At 37.4% G+C, this 15056-nt stretch overlaps 2 protein-coding genes across 2 annotated transcripts; one reads left to right on the forward strand and one right to left on the reverse strand.

Moving 5' to 3' along the window:
• Positions 1–498: 498 nt before the first annotated feature.
• Positions 499–3735, reverse strand: hoxa13a (homeobox A13a). The gene is made up of 2 exons (XM_027144436.2): positions 1777–3735; positions 499–1375 (listed from the first exon to the last, which is right to left on the reverse strand). Exons 1-2 carry the CDS (start codon positions 2447–2449, stop codon positions 1134–1136), a joined length of 915 nt encoding a protein of 304 aa, XP_027000237.1. The 5' UTR covers positions 2450–3735; the 3' UTR covers positions 499–1133.
• Positions 3736–9248: 5513 nt separating this feature from the next.
• On the forward strand, positions 9249–13066 carry evx1 (even-skipped homeobox 1). The gene is made up of 3 exons (XM_027144431.2): positions 9249–9710; positions 11196–11425; positions 11748–13066. The coding sequence occupies exons 1-3, from the start codon at positions 9362–9364 to the stop codon at positions 12267–12269; spliced, it is 1101 nt and encodes a 366-aa protein (XP_027000232.1). The 5' UTR covers positions 9249–9361; the 3' UTR covers positions 12270–13066.
• Positions 13067–15056: the final 1990 nt, after the last annotated feature.

Below are 15056 nucleotides of genomic sequence, written 5' to 3' on the forward strand. Positions count from 1 at the left end.
ATGACTTCAGCAGAAGAAGGTGAAGGTTCTGGAGGCCATCACAGTCTCCTGAGCTCCATATCATTCAGCCACTTTGAGGAGATCTCAAACGTGCTGTTTGTGCAAGACAGCCAAAAAATTACAGTAACTGGAGGCATTTTGCCAAGAAGACTTAGCAGCTCTACCACCTGAGAGAATTGTGAATTTCATACACAATTATTACAAAAGACTCATTTATGCTAAAAGGGGGCAAAACACCATGTTAAGAACTAAATGTATGAAAAGTGTTGAAAAGGGATTATTTCCTTGTTTTCTTTTTCGTTATGTTTAGTTTGATGATTGTTTCATTCTCTTACATAGTAACTTGAGTCCTATAAAAAAAAATTCTGTGTCTTCTCTCTCATGTTTACATGGTACACATCTGGCAAATTCTCCCAACTAATGCAAACTTTTGAGCACATCCGTATTATAATATAATATAATATAATATAATATAATATAATATAATATAATATAATATAATATAATAACAGCAGTCCGTGTTTATTTTCTTTTAGAGAAAAAACAGAAATCACAAGTATTCACAGTCAATGAAGTGAATCAACCCAAAGTCATCAGCAGATGGCGATGTTACTCTTCTAATAAGCTTGTAGCTCAGCACGTTGTCTTGATTTTGTACAAAATGATGTTGGAATAAATGTAAGAATAAATGTTGGAATAAAGTGTTGTGTTTGTTTGTTTGTTTGTTTTTCGTTTTACGTTGTTTATAATAATTAAAATAAATTACATTGTCTTGTTGAAACTGAATGCGTTGAAGCCTGACACAGAACCGGTCAACAACTGACGAGCCAGATGCAGTCATTTTCCTACGGGTTTCAAATTCGTGGCATATTGATTAGGAGCAGCATACATATGGGATTTTCACGCAGCGTTAGTGACGTTCCTTAGTCCTGAGTTGTTGAGTAATCACACACTGCTCACCACAACTTGGCGGACGGTGGTAAATGACGCTCTGCGCCATGATTATATATGTTAGATTTAAAGTCAGTCCCTGTGAGACGGTAGTCTATGCAATTCTCTCAAACGTCTATACTGACATATATAGCTCTGTCTGTGCTTCTGTGGAGAATGTTCCTTTCTGTTGTTTTTAAACGTTAGGTATGTAATTTGTTGACCGTTTTCTTCTCTTTTACGCGCCGGTTCTGAAACCAAATGGTCACCTGTCGTTCAGACAGGTTGGTCAGTGCAGATATCCGCCTACGCTTGTCCTTGGTAATGAACTTGTTGGCCGCGTATTCGCGCTCGAGTTCTTTAAGTTGCACCTTTGTGTATGGGACACGTTTTTTTCTGCCGCACCTGAACGAACTTGCGTCTGCTCCCCTGCGAGGAACTGAGTCTGGAACAAGAATCCAAAAGGCAGTTGTTTAGAAATCTTACCTGGCATTCCATCAATACATAAAGCCATATGGTTGGTATTTGTTCAGAAACTCACATTTTATATTATTTCATTAGAATACTAATATTAATTAAATTACTAACATGGTTGAGGAAAGTATAGTTATCACTAACGGTGGTGGTGACCGTTAGTCATAACTATACTGTCATCATAAATATTAGCAGTAACATTCATATCTGCAATTATATATATATATATATATATATATATATATATATATATATATATATATATATATATATATATATATATATATATATATATATAATCTATTCTAAAGGAGTTTGTTTAAAAAATTCCTTTAGAATCGGCTACATAATGCAGATAAATGGTTCCTGTACCTAGTACAGATGATTTCCACCCGTGCCCTGTACTCGGCTGGTCTTTGTCGCAGCAAACTTGTGCGTTCCATCCGTTAGCGCTGATGGCCAAGGGCTGATAACTTTCCATAGGCAATAAAGAAGACTCGTTTCTGTGCTCCGATGGCCCGTTCACAGCATGTACTACAGGTACATCCAGGTAGCTGGCAACGGGTTGGTACGGACTCGAACCATAACTCGGGTAGAATGCGAGCTCTTTGGCTCGAGAAGCAACATAATCTTCGCCCGACGGGGTTGGCATATCCATATATTTATCCCCGTATTGAGAGGAGGCAGAGGCTGGGGAATGAGCGGCCGATTTAACCCCACTGCTAGCCCAGTGGTGGTGAGACAGTTGGCATGAGTAGTATCCACCGCTGCCAAAATACCCATAAGACAGCGACGCGCCGCCAGATCCCTGCGAGGCCGTGCACGGGCTGAATTGTTTTCCAGGCTCACCAACTCCTGCAATAGTCACTTCGCTTGACGTGTAGGCAGCGCTGGGAACTACAAGATTTCTGCACGCGCTCGTTGCAAAGTTGCCTCCCGCAAAAGCGTCCATGTTCTTGCCCGCGTCGTACAAAGTACTGCTGTTGTCATATAAAAACATGACCGGATCGGTCCAGCGCGGGCGCAGGACCTGTGACGTTGTCATAGCAGTAGGACATCTAGGCGAGGGGTTTCATCACTTAAAGGTTGACTGAAATGAACAACAGCAGATAAACGAAATCTGCAGAAGTCAAAAGAATCGGACGCGCCCTAAGCGCCTCCCAAGGTCGTGTTGTCATTGGCTCATATGTTCACGTGATATGTCTAGGAGGACGTTTAATCGTATACGTTGAAACTAAAGAACATGCCGTGGTATATCGACCATACCCGTCGGAAGAGATGTTCCAAAAACAAAGGTAAGTTATGTATAAAAAGATAGCCAATGTAAAGCTATGCAAAATTGGGCAAATGTCATTTTCCCAGATTTTCTGAAATTGCTCATTTAATCTCAAATAGCAATTGTATATATTCGCACTGACATGTCACATTTTGTGTAGCTCTATCAACATACAGCACTGATATTTAGCAAATAAATTCCGTCCAGGGTGTATCCTGCCTTGATGCCCGATGACGCCTGAGATAGGCACAGGCTCCCCGTGACACGAGAAGTTCGGATAAGCGGTAGAAAATGAGTGAGTGAGTGAGTGAGTGAGTGAGTGAGTGAGTGAGTGAGTGAGTGAGTGAGTGAGTGAGTGAGTGAGGTTAATTAGCCGTGTGTTATAGAAATGTGCCCGATACACAAGATGTTTCCAGGACCCTGATGTTCACGGTATAATGCTGTAAACACTGCTTGCATCCAATATATATTCGGGAAAACGAAAGTCTTGTCAACAAATAATATAAGCACTAAAAAGACGTTTTCACCCGGAAAATCTTTGCCTACGTAATAAAAGTCTAGGCGCTTCCGAAAAGTTTACGAGATGCTGACAGACACAAGTCTCTCTCTGTGTGTGTGGGTGGGTGGGGAGTGGGGGGGGGGGTGGTTGTTGTCAAGTTGAATGTCTGGCCTATTGGTGCTTTTGAAGAGCCGTCTCAATGTTTACAAAAGAGTGGAATAATTAGAAAATAAATGGTCCACTGAATTAAAACTCTTTTGAAATTATTTCTACGTTTTCTGGTCTTCTGTGTAAAGAGAGACATAAACGTTTCTCTTTTTTGAAAGACTTGCGCGGGTTTTGTCCAAAGAGTGAGAAAAGGACCACCTGAACAGACTGACTATGGGCTGTCCTACGCTGAAGGAAGTCAAATTTAGTAGTTTAATAAATTAAACCTTATCAACCTCAAAAAAATCAACTTCCACATATTGCACCTTTGCACAATATTTTAAACAAAAATTCGTTTGTATTCATGTTTGTTTTTTCGGTGGCGAACCAAAGAGATTTAAAACTCATATACGTGAATTTATATTTATTATTCACTTACTTGTTGATTTCATATATTTTTTATATTTATTTTAAATTTTATATATGAACTTTTTATTTTTTTGTATATGAAATTAAACAAAGTGTAATTAAACAAAATCCAAATATTATTATTTGTATACGCTATAATATAATATGCTCACTATAATAAAATACAAAAGGCAAATAAACATTTAAATTTATGTTAAGGTCATTTTGAAAAATATAAGTAAACATCAAATTCAGAATAAAAATAGACTTACTCGATGATGTTCTATCTCCATGACACTGATGGTTAGTAATAAGGCAGTCCAAGACACATCAAAGATCTTTTACAATGTCATTTCTAAAATTCCGCCCAACGAAACAAATGTACCGACTAACATCACATATCATATCATCCTGATGTGAAGGGATTTTAACGGTGAAAGTCCAGTTTAAGTAGACTGAAATTCTAAATGAAATGGCTTCGACAGAACTTACCCCTCGTTGCAAGTGTTTATTGGTGCATAAAATATTTTTGATGAAAATTACAACATTCAGATGCCACGGGAATATACTGTCTGCTTCGTTCTGAACAATATGGCGGATAGAAACAGGAACAAAAGCAGTTTTGTTTCTACTTCTCATTCCCAACCAAATCAGGGAACCTTACGGCCAATGTTCAAAATACTAGTTTTAAGAAAAGGTTTAGAGGTTCGTCTGGCCTTCTACTGTGACCTTAAAGCCTGTTGATGTAGGACTGATGTAGGTCTTCGTCTAATGTCGTCTGATGTTTGACAGATTTTAAACATCGTAATAGTAAATTAACTGTAGGCGAAGTGTTAAGGTGTTAAACAGAACTGTCTACTTATCAATGGACCAGTTTAAGAAGTGAAATGGCCATTGTAAATTTTAAAGCCATTTAAAATAGCATTTTAAAAGTAATATTTTAAGACATTATAGTATTTATAATAATAATATTATTATTATATTAACTTACTAGACTACAAGTAAAACTGTCACTCTATGAAATTTAACTTTAAGGCAAGTAAGTAAATATTTAAAATTGTTATATATCTTTCCTCGTTAAATAAATTTGATATTTCGTCACCTTGTTTGTTAATACAGCTGTGGAATCTAATAGAGTTCAAACTCGGTAGCCTATTTAAAGAGGCCTGTTCAAAATAAGAATCCAGCATGCAACCAACGCTTTAGCATCACAGCATGTACGACGAAGGACAGCTTCACTATTTCATGAACCTACTCTGTGCTTAAAGGTTCTGACTCAAAAAGGTAAATAAATTAACAAATTACAGTCCAGAATAAAGTTCAATGCTAAACGTTATTTATGATATTTCTCAAAAGAAAATTATTTGTCACGTTTGTGGAAGTTTCATAATAATAATAATAATAATAATAATAATAATAATAATAATAATAATAATAATAATAATAATAGTTGTTGTTGTTGTTGTTGTTGTAAAAATAGTTTATATATAGTTTATACTTCGTTTATCTATCTCCTTTTGGTTTTATTTTTTATCCCTAATTGCATTCCTTTTATGTTTGAATACCGGACAGATGCAAAAAGCATTTCATTGCATGTTGTACTCTGTATGTATGTGTATGTGACAAATAAAATTTGATTTGATTTCATTTGATTTGATCAGTCAGAACATTACAACCACAGCTGATAATACTGATTATCTCCTTACACTGGCGCCGGTGAACTAAGTTATGTGAAGGTAGGAAAGTATCTATCTATCTATCTATCTATCTATCTATCTATCTATCTATCTATCTATCTATCTATCTATCTATCTATCTATCTATCTATCTATCTATCTATCTATCTATCTATTTTACAGACGTTACCAGTAAAATGCGATGACATTTTGTAGCTTGACAATCTGCACAGTCTCCTCTACCACCATGTAATTCTTGAAACAATTGAGGGTTTTAAAAGTTTATTATTTGAACTAGTGAACCCAGTTCCTATTCATTGTTTATTTTTTTAATTGTTTTATATAGTTTAACTACCCATAATATTTTTAAATATGTATGTACATGATAGTATATTTCTTGATTTATAAAAGGTATTTTTCATATACTTGACCCTTTTGGGTTTCCATAGTCGCAACTCCGCCTCGCGAGTGTCTGATAGAAACTCCAACTCCGTCTGATAGTCTAACCGAGGAACCCGAGTGTCTGCAGACGAAACACAGTTTCTTACATCAATATCTTTTCAAACACACAATTTTAATGATAACAACAGCAGCTCATCAAAATATTGAAGCGAAAGTCGCACTTCTGCGTGTAGGTTAAAGGTTTTCTACCGCGTCACCGTGTTGTTGCAGCTTGTGTCGTAAATAAATGTGTTTATAACTATTAATAATGATTAATTAACTCATGTCTATGGGCATCTGTTTATGTTCTGTATTGTACTTGTACTTACCCCGACTAGTGGCTGTTGAAGCGAAGTTAACAAAGAACTACTTAGAACTCGTTTGGTACATTTTTAATAGCTTTCTTAAACACACATTAAACGTCCTTTGCTAGTTGTTCGTTATTTTCTAAACTTTCTCATTCTGTGGAAACCCAAAGACGGCTGAAGGTTGGAAAAAGACGTGTGTGCTTAGTCGGAATACGGACTGGACTAACACTGGACTAATAAAGATTTTATTCATTTCATGATTCATATTTATTAATATTTATTTTAAAGTGTGAAATATATAATAAGTGTATAATAAGTAAATACGTAAAATATGAAATATATACGTTTATAAGTGTGAATAATAATAATAATAATAATAATAATAATAATAATAATAATAATAATAATAATAATAATAATATCTGTCAGATTACTTAATAATTAAGTCAGTTAAGAAGGTTTCGCGATCCAACGTTTATTAAAGTATTCAGAAGTATTGATATTCGGGAGTGAGGACATTAAGCTGCAGTGAATTAAAGTAAATCATAAGGGTTAAGGTTTAATTACGCTTAAAGTGTTCATAAAACTATTCAACCCTTTTCTACTGTTAATTATCTTACTGATTTTATGTCTGTCTTATGATCAAGGTCAAGGTGGCCAGGCTCGTTAACGTCCCACATAAAGAAACAACAATTTTATAAATAATTTGTGCACGGTAAGTACAAAACTCTTAGAAACAGAAACAAAGCAAAATGTTTGTTAAGGTTAAGGTTTGTCTTTTGGTAAAGATGACTACAATGAAGAAAAACTACAATGAAACCAGTAAAAGGGGAACTTGACTTGAACACAAAAGTCAGATAAAGCAATTTCATTATCTCTGTCTGCAAGATCTGTCACTCTTTAATTGACATTGTAGTAAAATATCAGCTGGGTCTTACATTTATTTTGAAGGATTTGGAGTCATTGTGGGGAGAAATTCTGTTTATACTTTGATCAAATCTGGCTCCTTATAAGAAGCGTTATTTCATAACATTGTGATATTATCGATTTTTCTTTTACAAAAAGATAAAAGCCATGTCAATAGATTGTAACAAATAAACCTACACGGCATAGTATTTATTCACTGTGTGGTGGAATGGTAAACTCGGATCCAGACTTAGGGCGCCGATTGGCAAACGTACTAAACGTAGGAAGGTTGGATGTGGGGAGAGAGAGAGAGAGAGAGAGAGAGAGAGAGAGAGAGAGAGAGAGAGAGAGAGAGAGAGAGAGAGAGCGCGCAAAGAGTGCAAAGAGCCGAATAACAGTATCCTCGGTGTTATGGTGTTATTCCTTGTTTGGACAGGCGAGGGCACTTTGACTACATAGAATAGTCCACACATCACGTATCTAATGTCATTTACTTCTTTGAGAGTAAAAAAGGCGAAATTGGGTGTCGTTCGTGGTAATGTCTTAATTATTATTGTCTTAATGATTTAATTGTCACTGCACACTGCACATTTCATTGGTTTTCGCATCCAAACAAGAAAAGATTATCAAAACGTCTTCAAAACATATTAAAATATGTTAGGATACAGAGAGGGGTGTGCATCACTGAAATAAAGAGGGTAGAACGGAACAGTATACAGATGTTAGCTGCTGTAGTGCTGCACCATCAGTGCTGTAGCCAACGACACCAGGCTTATTACGAACAGATCAAAGTCAGAGAAGCCTCGAATGTGGGATCCTGTCTGAAAACAAGCAGCTCCTTTGGTTTTGCCTTTGCTTTTGTGATAAAACCTTCCCGAAATACCACGCCACTTATGTTCAAGAAAAACAGCCGGGGAAAATGGAAGTTGTTTCTAAATCTGCACATCGTTCTCCTCATTCAGTTTACAAAGGAGCTAGTGACGTGTAATGAATGCAAGACAAACATGCAACACCCTGTTCCACATATATATTAGCAGGGCATTATAACCTGTGAGATCTCAAAACTCCATCATATAAGGTCTATTAGACTTATGAACAAAATCCGACACATTATTGCTCAAAGGAAGACAAATGTACTCCTGAACTGACATTTTATTTAACCTCAGACAATTAGAGAGAGCCAGTCACATTTTTAAAAGATCTTACTTAGTGTAAATCTTCCCATGATTACATGTGAAAATTATTATTATAGACTTTAGTTTCTATCCAATCCGACCAAAAAGCTTCGGAACATTTGACCCCTATATGATTTATTTCCATTTGCAATTGTTAAACACATTACCAATAATGACGCCTGGATTCTATTTCAACATAGATTCTAGATTTTATTTTACATTTCAAAGTTCTAATCAATGGCAAGTTTATAATAATACTAAGTTTACAAACTGTTTGGAAACGCAGACTTACTTACGCAGAAGTAGTTCGTGCGCTGTTTCCTTTAAGCGCCACGCCCACACATGCGTGCCAAAACCAGAATAACTAGCTAGTAAAAGAGGGACGGTTTTCTGAATTGATTGACAGGCAAGTAGAGCTGGCACCTTGTGCTGATTGGTTGGCTGGCAACGTTGTTTGTTTTCTGTTTCTTTCACAGACTCAGCGGTAGTCATATAGTGAGAAAATTTAACAGTGACCACAAATATGTCAAGATAAAAAATCACTAGACAATTTCTAGCAGTGTTTTCCCCAAAATTTTGAAAGCGAGCAGATTAGTGTCACATGTATTTGTCTATAATCTAATACACTAATCTGCAGCGTCGTTTGCTTCACCTATACAAGGACATAACCTAGAAGACACCATATCTTAAATACTTCCAAACCTGGGATTTCTGTACAGAAAACACAACTTGTGGAAAGAAATTACACAACTGAAAATCACAAAGCTCATACTTCTGTATCCCAGAATATAGTTTGTATAAATAATGTATGCTGTTATATAGTACAGGGTACAGTATGACTTAGTGGGGTAATGTTGAGAAACTTTTGATCCCCTCCCTGACACCATCTGAGCTACTCACCCTCGTCTGTTTATTCATGTCAAATCGATGTGTGGCGTCACCGAGCTTTCTATTATGACGCTTTGCCTATTAAGAATGACATTTCCACAAAAAAGGGAGGGCAATGGTGATCCAAACCAGAGCTCGTGCCGCACCACACACAGCTCGTGCGATCGCTTGTCTCACTGCTTTTCGTTTGTAAACGGTTCGTGTGTATTTCGTTTGAATTGTGAGAATAGGATATGGAAAGTAGAAAGGACGGGTTAATGAGGACCGAGGGTGGTGACACAGGCACAGTGGGCTGTAATATCTCCGAAGTTTCTGACGACCATCAAGATAAGGCGTCTCGCCGAAACGGCACATTCCCGGACTGTTTTCCTTATTCACGGGACCGAGTACACCCAACGACGGAGGATGCGCAGAGCGGCACTTTCAAGGAAATGAGACACACAAGTAAGCCGTGTGCGCAGAAGCAAGAGCTTTCAGATCTCCCTAAGAGAGAAGCGAGCAGCTCCGAGGCGGAATCAGATTTCTATGAGGGAACTGATGCGAGTTGCACCCCTGAACGCATGGATTATCACAATGCTCAAGGTAAAGAACTGTCGTTATGGTGCTTTGCTTTAAATGAATAGAACGAGATGTACTGGGGAAATTAAGATTAAAGTATCTTAATTAACCTGACCTGCTGCGTGCTTTCGGTGTTGTCATACAGCGTATTCTATCGCAGCGTGCGGAATTCATTAACTGGTGTCCATTAAAAATTATACATATATACATAAATACATACATACATACATACAGTACATACTGTACATATATACAAACAAACATACATACATACATACATACATACATACATACATACATACATACATACATACAATACATACTGTACATATATACAAACATACATAGATACATACATAGATACATACATACATACATACATACATACATACATACATACATACATACATACATACATACATACGTACTCACCGGCAATTTTATTAGAAAAAACATTTTCGCAAATAAGTTGGTAACACACCATATTGTTCATGGAAACGGTTTGAGAGTACCTTTGACATGAAAATAAACATCGTTAAATTAGCCATTATTAGTAGGGTCAGTCATCACCATACAGAGGTATTTGTGATGAGCGATAATACTCACATGGCTTGGACATTCAAACGATACTGTTGTATTGCTTGTTATCATAGGGCCCAGTGTGTGTAAAACGCATTCTCCACATGATTGTTTCACCACCAGCAGTTTGAACTGTTGACACCTGACCGGCTGAATTTATGTATTCATACAGTGAAAGGCTATTCTGACCCTACCAACTGCATGTCGCAGAATAACTCGAGATTTTCAGGTGCTGCTTTTCCAATTTTCTAAAGTTTAATAATAGGTGTCAAGATAATACACAATAAGGCCAGCTCAAACCATGTTGGTCATGAAGCTCCTGCCCTCCATGTGCATGACTTTGTGCACTGGACTTGCTGCAGGTGTGCATGTGTCCTAATAAAGTGGCAAGTAAGTAAATGCCACTGATTATTTTTGTTCTATTAAGACAAAGCGGCACAGACAATTGTGTGGGAACACTTTTAAGATGCGTAACATATTCACAACTCGGTAATTACTGCAGTAGTATTGTAAACAAAAGTAAAAATTAAATATAAAAATATATTTTATTAATTATACTGATATATTTATTTCTGTTATCATTAAATAAACCAGACCATTAATCAGATTTATTTTGTGCAGTGAATGGTGATGATGAAATTATTATTATTATTATTATTATTATTATTATTATTATTATTATTATTATTATTATTATTATTATTATTATTAATAATAATAATAATAATAATAATATTGTTGTTGTTACTATCATTAATCATTAACATTATTAGGCTACACAAAACAAACTCAAGTACGTTGTTTTCATTCTGTTATGTTTCTCGTTTTAAAGATTTTTTTATGTTAAGAGTGAGACTGCTAAATATTATGTGCCAGTTAAAGTTTCCTGTTAATATGCAGCTCACTAGCATCAGAATATGATTTGTACAGGACGCGAGTCTCCGAGTCCCAGCACAGAGAGCACAGTGGATGACGTGAAAGTGAACACATGCCCCGGGGGCCTTTCATACGGCTCGGATCAGATGCGACGCTACCGCACAGCTTTCACCAGGGAGCAGATAGCTCGACTTGAAAAGGAATTTTACAGGGAGAATTACGTGTCTCGTCCACGCAGATGTGAACTGGCAGCCGCCTTAAATCTGCCTGAAACAACAATCAAGGTAGAAGTAATAAGAGGTCATCATCTGAAAAATAATTTAATAATAAAATTTAGTAATAATACTATTAAATAACATTATTGGTAAATATTAATGAAATATTAAGCGAGATTAATTCACTAAAATAAATATAAGTGACGTGTATTAATGATCAATTTAGGATGTATAATTTGTTGAAATTGCATAATAATTCTATATTTGTATATTACTATAGAAATACAGAAAGCATCCTTCACATGTAGTGAAGGACTCCACTCAATTTCACTGTTATAACATACTTACAGAAGTCATCACCTAACGGATGTGCTTGTGCTTTTCATTTCAGGTCTGGTTCCAGAACCGGCGTATGAAGGACAAAAGACAACGGCTGGCAATGACTTGGCCCCACCCAGCCGACCCAGCTTTTTACAGCTACATGGTGAGCCACACGGGGAACCTGCCCTATTCGTTTTCTTCCCATCTCCCTGTGGCTTACTACTCCCCCTTGGGTGGCATGGCAGGGGGTTCAGGAACCGGAGCTTCAGCTCCTGCGTTTGCTAACCCTTTGCGCTCACTGGACACTTTCAGGCTTCTTTCTCATCCATATCAGCGTCCCGAGCTGCTTTGCGCGTTTCGACACCCGTCGCTGTACGCAAGCGCAGGTCACGTCCTGGGTCCCGGCGGGACCGCGTGCTCGTGTCTTGCTTGTCAATCAAACGGGACTGCTCAGAGGACGCAGACAAACGCAGACATCACATGCTCGTCCACCAGCAGAGATGATACATTCCTTATGTTCTCGCCTGCTTTTCTCAGCAAGTCACCGTCTGTTTCTGTTGATCAGAGGGAGCAAGTACCGTTGACCAGATAAGACACATGAAAACAGTCACGGACCTTTTTTTTGTCAGTTTACCACAAACGACTGTAACGCATGAACGAGCCGAACTCTCCAAACCCCGACAGTTAAGGAAAACTTTGTTAACATGTACATTTTCCATTTACGAAGCTAGCTTTTGCGTAATGAAATACACGTTTAATATGACACGTTTGGCTGTTCCAGGCCGGAAAGATTGAAGGAAAAGTTATTATAATTTAACATTTTTTCTTTAACATAATTAAATTAACCCACATGCGATAGTCTATGCTTTCTTTTTATTTCTTTTCTTTTTTAATGAAGGAGGTGTGTGAAGACCCTGAGCGCGAATAAAAGGTATTATGGTGGAATTCACATTTGTAATGGCGCCAAGGAACGAACGGGGAAGTGCTGGGTGATGTTGGAGTAGGTGTTCAAGAGATTAAATTAACATATCAGATATACACAACTTTCAAACTCCTATTTTTTTCCTTTTTTTCGTTTCTTCTTTCTCATTCATATGAAATACCACTACAAAATAGATCTAGGCTATATAAACTGAAATTATTTTAAAATATCTATTTGCCTCTCGTACGTGTGTGTGTGTGTGTGTGTGTGTGTGTGTGTGTGTGTGTGTGTGTGTGTGTGTGTGTGTGTGTGTGTGTGTGTGTATGTGTTATTTTCGCTTTTCTCAATGAACAAACACAAAGAGAAGAATTGGTTCTATGGTCATGTGACATTCAGCCTCTGGAAATCTCTTGGCTGTCATTCATGTCATGAAATTCATAATAAAACCGTGTTTTGATAAAAAAAAATTGTCTGAATACATTCAAATCATTCCAAAAGTTAAAGTTTTAACCTCTTCCTTCCGTTTTAGTTACACCAAACCGAGCTGTACTGTTTGATGTAATTATAGACAATTACATATATAAACGATTTCAGTGTTAAATGTCAATAAAATCAGTACATATAGAATAGACGAAATAATAATAATAATAATAATAATAATAATAATAATGGGGATCACGGTGGCTTAGTGGTTAGCACATTCGCCTCACACCTCCAGGGTTGCGGGTTCGATTCCCACCTCCGCCTTGTGTCTGTGGAGTTTGCATGTTCTCCCTGTGCCTCGGGGGTTTCCTCCAGGTACCCCGGTTTCCTCCCCCGGTCCAAAGACATGCATGGTAGGTTGTTTGGCAGTGAATGTGTGTGTGCCCTGTAATGGGTTGGCACTCCGTCCAGGGTGTATCCTGCCTCGATGCCTGAGACTAGCCTGAGGTAAAAAAAGAAAGAAAGAAATAATGAATTATTATTATTATTCATTAGAACTAAATTATGATTGTATACATTAAACCAATGAGGGCCAAAGGTTATCTCAAATATTTTTTATTTGTAATATGTGATGCCTTTGTGTTGCTGTGTTATTCCGAAGAAGTTCTATTTTCAGTTTCAGGAAAATGTTTTGGACGGTTATGTTGTTCCTACTAATATTTGCCTCCGTGCACTGACAATATAAAGATTGGGATGAGCCTCCTGGCTGAGATCCAGAGGCGCAGTAAGAGCGATGATCCATCCATCACACTGACTCGTGTATGTAAATTAGCTAGATTTGCTCTGTCTTTGAACCATTTGTGCTGCCAATGATAGCGTGATATTGTGGTTCTGGAAGACGCAAATGCATGAACATTGCTTCATCAGCATCAGAACACAAGAAGAAACAACCACAGAGATTAACCTACATCAGTTCAGAAGTTGCTTACCAGGGGACAGCTAAGGTAAGCTGTAAGTATGTACACGTTTATCAAAGTAATTATGACTAACAAAATAATATTACATATAGTTTTTAATGTAATTTTTTCACTTGATTTTAAATATCTGCAGGGGCCTGTACTGTGAGCACCAGTGTGTAAAATAGGGAAAGAGCGTCCTATGGCTTTTATGCACGGTTGTCAATAAATCAGGCATTGGCCCGTGTGTAGATGTGTCCCAGTGCGACCTGTGCCAAAAAGGCCAACGCTAAGCTTTATTAAGCCCGCATAGAGTAGCTGTGACTGAGCACATTTAACAGAATAACTGAAACAAGAACGGTACATTTCCTAAAGAAAATGTGAATGTGCTTGCACGTGGCAAGTTCCCCTCATCGTGCTGAGTGTTTTGATATGTCACATGTCCATGTTGTGCTAAATTTTTGATTTTGCTAATTTTGGGGGCGGGGCTACAAGTGCCATCAGTTCCCCTCATCTTGCTGAGTGTTTTGATATATGACATGTCCATGTTGTGCTAATTTTTTTTTATTTCGCTTGAATTGTAGGAATTTCCCATTCAATTCTATGGGACTTTTTTGGCACCGCATTTTCGTCCACTGTGCGAACATCGTTGGTCGGATCACTTATAAAATACATAGCAGACCTCTCCTCAATGAGCCGGTCGATTTGACACATCATTCATGGGTCTAGGACAAAAGCTGTGGGACAAGTTACGTGCCGAAAAAGTGTCCGGAAGAATAAGCAGAACTAGAACGGTACATTTCCTAAAGAAAATATGAATGTGCTTGCACGTGACGTCAGTTCCCCTCATCGTGCTGAGTGTTTTGATATATGACATGTCCATGTTGTGCTAAATTTTTGATTTCGCTTATTTTGGGGGCGGGGCTACACGTGACGTCAGTTCCCCTCATCGTGCTGAGTGTTTTATGTCGTGTAACTGAGATATGGCTTCTTTATATTGCAATATGGTTCGTAAGGTGCACTCCATGATTGCTAGGGTAGGGCTGCACATCATTCTTTGTGATGTACATGTGTCATA

The sequence above is a fragment of the Tachysurus fulvidraco genome, chromosome 24 (genome assembly GCF_022655615.1).
Source record: "Tachysurus fulvidraco isolate hzauxx_2018 chromosome 24, HZAU_PFXX_2.0, whole genome shotgun sequence".
Taxonomy (NCBI): domain Eukaryota; kingdom Metazoa; phylum Chordata; class Actinopteri; order Siluriformes; family Bagridae; genus Tachysurus; species Tachysurus fulvidraco.

Excerpts from the sequence above, each read along its gene's own strand:
- hoxa13a (XM_027144436.2), bottom strand. The coding sequence starts at position 2,449 with ATGACAACGTCACAGGTCCTGCGCCCGCGCTGGACCGATCCGGTCATG. Across the intron at positions 1,376-1,776 it reads GTGGAAATCATCTGTACTAG|ACTCAGTTCCTCGCAGGGGA; the intron begins GTACAGGAACCA and ends TTCTTGTTCCAG.
- evx1 (XM_027144431.2), top strand. The coding sequence starts at position 9,362 with ATGGAAAGTAGAAAGGACGGGTTAATGAGGACCGAGGGTGGTGACACA. Across the intron at positions 9,711-11,195 it reads GGATTATCACAATGCTCAAG|GACGCGAGTCTCCGAGTCCC; the intron begins GTAAAGAACTGT and ends TGATTTGTACAG. Across the intron at positions 11,426-11,747 it reads TGCCTGAAACAACAATCAAG|GTCTGGTTCCAGAACCGGCG; the intron begins GTAGAAGTAATA and ends TTTTCATTTCAG.